This window comes from Myotis brandtii, unplaced genomic scaffold, assembly GCF_000412655.1.
Source record: "Myotis brandtii unplaced genomic scaffold, ASM41265v1 scaffold130, whole genome shotgun sequence".
Classification (NCBI taxonomy): Eukaryota; Metazoa; Chordata; class Mammalia; order Chiroptera; family Vespertilionidae; genus Myotis; species Myotis brandtii.
Window position 1 is genome coordinate 763,649 of NW_005354596.1, and position 3,359 is coordinate 767,007.

General features: G+C 57.2%; 1 protein-coding gene across 1 annotated transcript in view; it reads left to right on the forward strand.

The window, feature by feature from the left end:
• LOC102249981 (saoe class I histocompatibility antigen, A alpha chain) overlaps nt 1–2,299 on the forward strand; it is a 3,149-nt gene extending 850 nt beyond the window's left edge. The window contains exons 2-7 of the mRNA XM_005859898.2: nt 3–284; nt 868–1,143; nt 1,266–1,370; nt 1,778–1,810; nt 1,945–1,992; nt 2,143–2,299. Of these exons, the coding sequence (XP_005859960.2) occupies nt 3–284; nt 868–1,143; nt 1,266–1,370; nt 1,778–1,810; nt 1,945–1,992; nt 2,143–2,147 (749 nt within the window). The 3' untranslated portion in view covers nt 2,148–2,299. The remainder of the gene's footprint in view (nt 1–2; nt 285–867; nt 1,144–1,265; nt 1,371–1,777; nt 1,811–1,944; nt 1,993–2,142) is intronic.
• The last annotated feature ends 1,060 nt before the right edge of the window (nt 2,300–3,359 follow it).

Sequence of the window (3,359 nt, forward strand, 5' to 3'; positions counted from 1 at the left end):
GGGGTCAGGGTCTCACACCTTCCAGTGGATGTATGGCTGCGAAATGGGGTCAGACGGGAGCTTCCTCCGCGGCTATGACCAGTTTGCTTACGACGGCGCCGACTACATCGCCCTGAACGAGGACCTGCGCTCCTGGACCGCGGCCAACGAGGCGGCTCAGCTCTCCCGGCGCAGATACGAGGCTGTGGATGAGGCGGAGGTGCAGAGGAACTACCTGGAGAGGGTGTGCATGGAGTGGCTCCGCAGATACCTGGAGAAAGGAAAGGACATTCTGCAGCGCGCAGGTACCAGGGGTACCAGGGGCGAAGGGCCTCCCTCTCCCCTCGGGCTGGGGCCTGCAAAGAGGAGAGGAGGATATGGGGTCAGCCTCCAAACAAGGCCCTCCTTGCGTGGGGAGACGGTCATCCGGCAGCAGGGAGCTCCCACCCTTCTCTCCCCGACAGTTAGGGTGAGGTCTCTCCGGGGAAGGAGGGGGACCACCCCTGAAATAATCGGTCAGGCTTCCCATGGGCCCTGCGGAGGCTCTGGGACCCTCGGGGGCCTTCTCTCTCAGGCCTTGCTCGCTGCCCCTCGCCCACTGTGTCCGAGGTCTGACCTCGGCTTTTCTGAGTCATGTGGCCTCCACCCACGTCAGGACCAGAAATCCCTTTTCTCCCCTCAGAGACCTGCCTCCTGCCCTGGGCTGTGTCACTCTGATTCTAGAGCTTTCTGAAGACTAGGAGATCACTCCAGCTGCCTCAGTCCAGGCTGGTGTGTGCTCCCTTCCCCACCCCAGGTGTGCTGTCCACTCTCAGGATGGTCACATGAGCGCTGCTGGAGTGTCCCATGGCGGATGCCAAGTTCCTGAATATCCTCCCCTCCCCTCAGAGCCTCCAAAGGCACACGTGACCCACCACCCCGTCTCTGCCCGGGAGGTCACCCTGAGGTGCTGGGCGCTGGGCTTCTACCCTGCGGACATCAGCCTGACCTGGCAGCGTGATGGGGAGGAGCAGATCCAGGACTTGGAGCTGGTGGAGACCAGGCCTGCGGGGGACGGGACCTTCCAGAAGTGGGCGGCCGTGGGGGTGCCCCCTGGAGAGGAGCAGAGATACACGTGCCATGTGCATCACGAGGGGCTGCCCGAGCCCCTGACCCTGAGATGGGGTGAGGAGGGGCATGGGCACAGAGCCTCTTCTCAGAGAAGCAGGGGCCCTGGGGGACCTCAGTGGGATCGGGGCTGAGGCCTGGGGTCAGGGCCCTCACCTCCCCTTCCCTTCTCTTCCCAGAGCCGCCTCCTCAGATCTTCATCTTCATCATCATGGGCATCGCTGGGGGCCTGGTTCTGCTGGGAGCTGTGGCTGGAGCTGTGATGTGGGGGAGGAGGCGCTCAGGTGGGGAAGGGTGGGTCTGAGTCTCTTGTCCCAGTGAGGGGTTCAAGCCCAGGAAGAAGTGTGTCCCACTTCATTCATGGGAAGCACCAGCCCCACACATGTGCTTGCCCAGTGTGGGGCCCTGTTTGCTCACACTAACTCCTTAGTGAGGCACGTGTGAAAATGAGGCACAGATTCCTCACCTGGTGATTCCCAGGAGGTCAGAGTGGAAGGTCCCTGCAGGGACAGACCTCCAGGAGGGCAGTTGGTCCAGTCCCCACATGTGTACTTTCCTCAGGTTTCCTGATCCTGCCCTGGGTCTGTGGTCACAGTTCTGGAAACTTCTCTGGGGCCCAAGACTAGGGCTTCCTTTAGGACCTCATGGCCCTGCCTCCTCCCTGGTCTCACAGGGTGTTTGCTTCCCGCAGGTGGAAAAGGAGGGAGCTACGCTCAGACTGCCAGTGAGTATGGAGAGGTGACCCCTGAGACCCTGTGACAGTGCAGACGGGAGCCCGTGGGGGACCTCACCCCCACAGTTCCTCCTTAGTCTCCTGTCCTGGGGGCTCTGACCACATCCTGTCTTGTTCTACCCCAGGAGGTGACAGTTCCTGGGGCTCTGATGTGCTTCTCAAGGCTTCTAAAGGTGAGACCCTGATGTGGGGAGGGGTTGGGCAGAGGGGGGGGCTGGGTAATAGGATTTCTCTGGGACATTTTGAGCATGAAGTGGACTTTGGAGAATGTCACCAGTTACAGCAACTGACCTGAATTTGCTCATGATTATTTTCTTCTACAGCGTGAGGCATGTGCCTTGTGGGGACTGAGTAATGAAAGATTCGCTGAGGCCCCCACTTCTTGCCTCAAGAACCTCTGCTTAGCCCAAGCCAGTTTGGCTCAGTGGATAGAGCGTCGGTCTACAGACTGAAAGGTCCCAGGTTCGATTCTAGTCAAGGGCATGTACCTTGGTTGCATGCACATCCCCAGTAGGAGGCCCCTGATTCATGTTTCTCTCTATTCCTCTCTCTTCCTCTCTTTAAAAAATCAATAAAATATATTAAAAAAAAAAAAAAAGAACCTCTGCTTAGCCCTAGCCAGTTTGGCTCAGTGGATAGAGCGTCGGTCTGTGGACTGAAGGGCACATGCCTGGGTTACAGGATCGATCCCCAGTATAAATGGAATCTAAAGAACAAAATATACTGACAAACATAATAAGGCCAGAGGTATGGAAGCAGGGAACAGAATAACAGATCTCAGGAGGGGTTGGGGGGAGAGGGGACATGGACACAGACAACAGCATGGGGAAGACCTGGAGTGGGCTGGAGGTTGTGTGGATGGGGACAAAAAGAGAGAAAACGGGAGACATCTGTAATATTGTCAACAATAAAATAAAATAATACTTAAAAATTTTTTTTAAAAATTTTGTTGAACCAGGAGGTCAGGGTTTGATTCCTGGTCAGGGCACATGCCCAGGTTACAGGCTTGATCCTCAGTGGGGGGCCTGCAGGAGGCAGCAGGTCAATGATTCTCTCTCATCATTGATGCTTCTATCTCACCTCCCTCTCCCTTCCTGTCTGAAATCAATCTCTATATATAATAGGCTAATATGCTAAGTGTCCTTCCCACTGTCTGCGCAGTGACCACCAGGGAGCAGACGCTCAACGCAGGAGCTGCTGAGCTGCAGTGACTTGGCAGCGGTGGTTCTCAGGTGATGCACCCTGAAACCAGAGAGGAGGGAGGCGGATTCCTCCCAGGGCTGCAAGAGTCCACCTTGGGTTATGTTGTTGCTGGGGCACTGTCGACCTGAATCTGGTTTACTGCACACTTGTGTTTGCGTTCCACACCCTGTATGACAGCAACTTTGCAGAGTGCCCTCTCGCATTCTGGGACCCCTCGGGGGATATTGAGAGCCGGTTTCAGCCTGATCCCCGCAGACCAGGCCAAGGGACCCCACCTGCCGGAGGGACCCCGCTCACTCCACAGCTGCCTTTCGAGCCACGGAGCCACCCCAGGTGT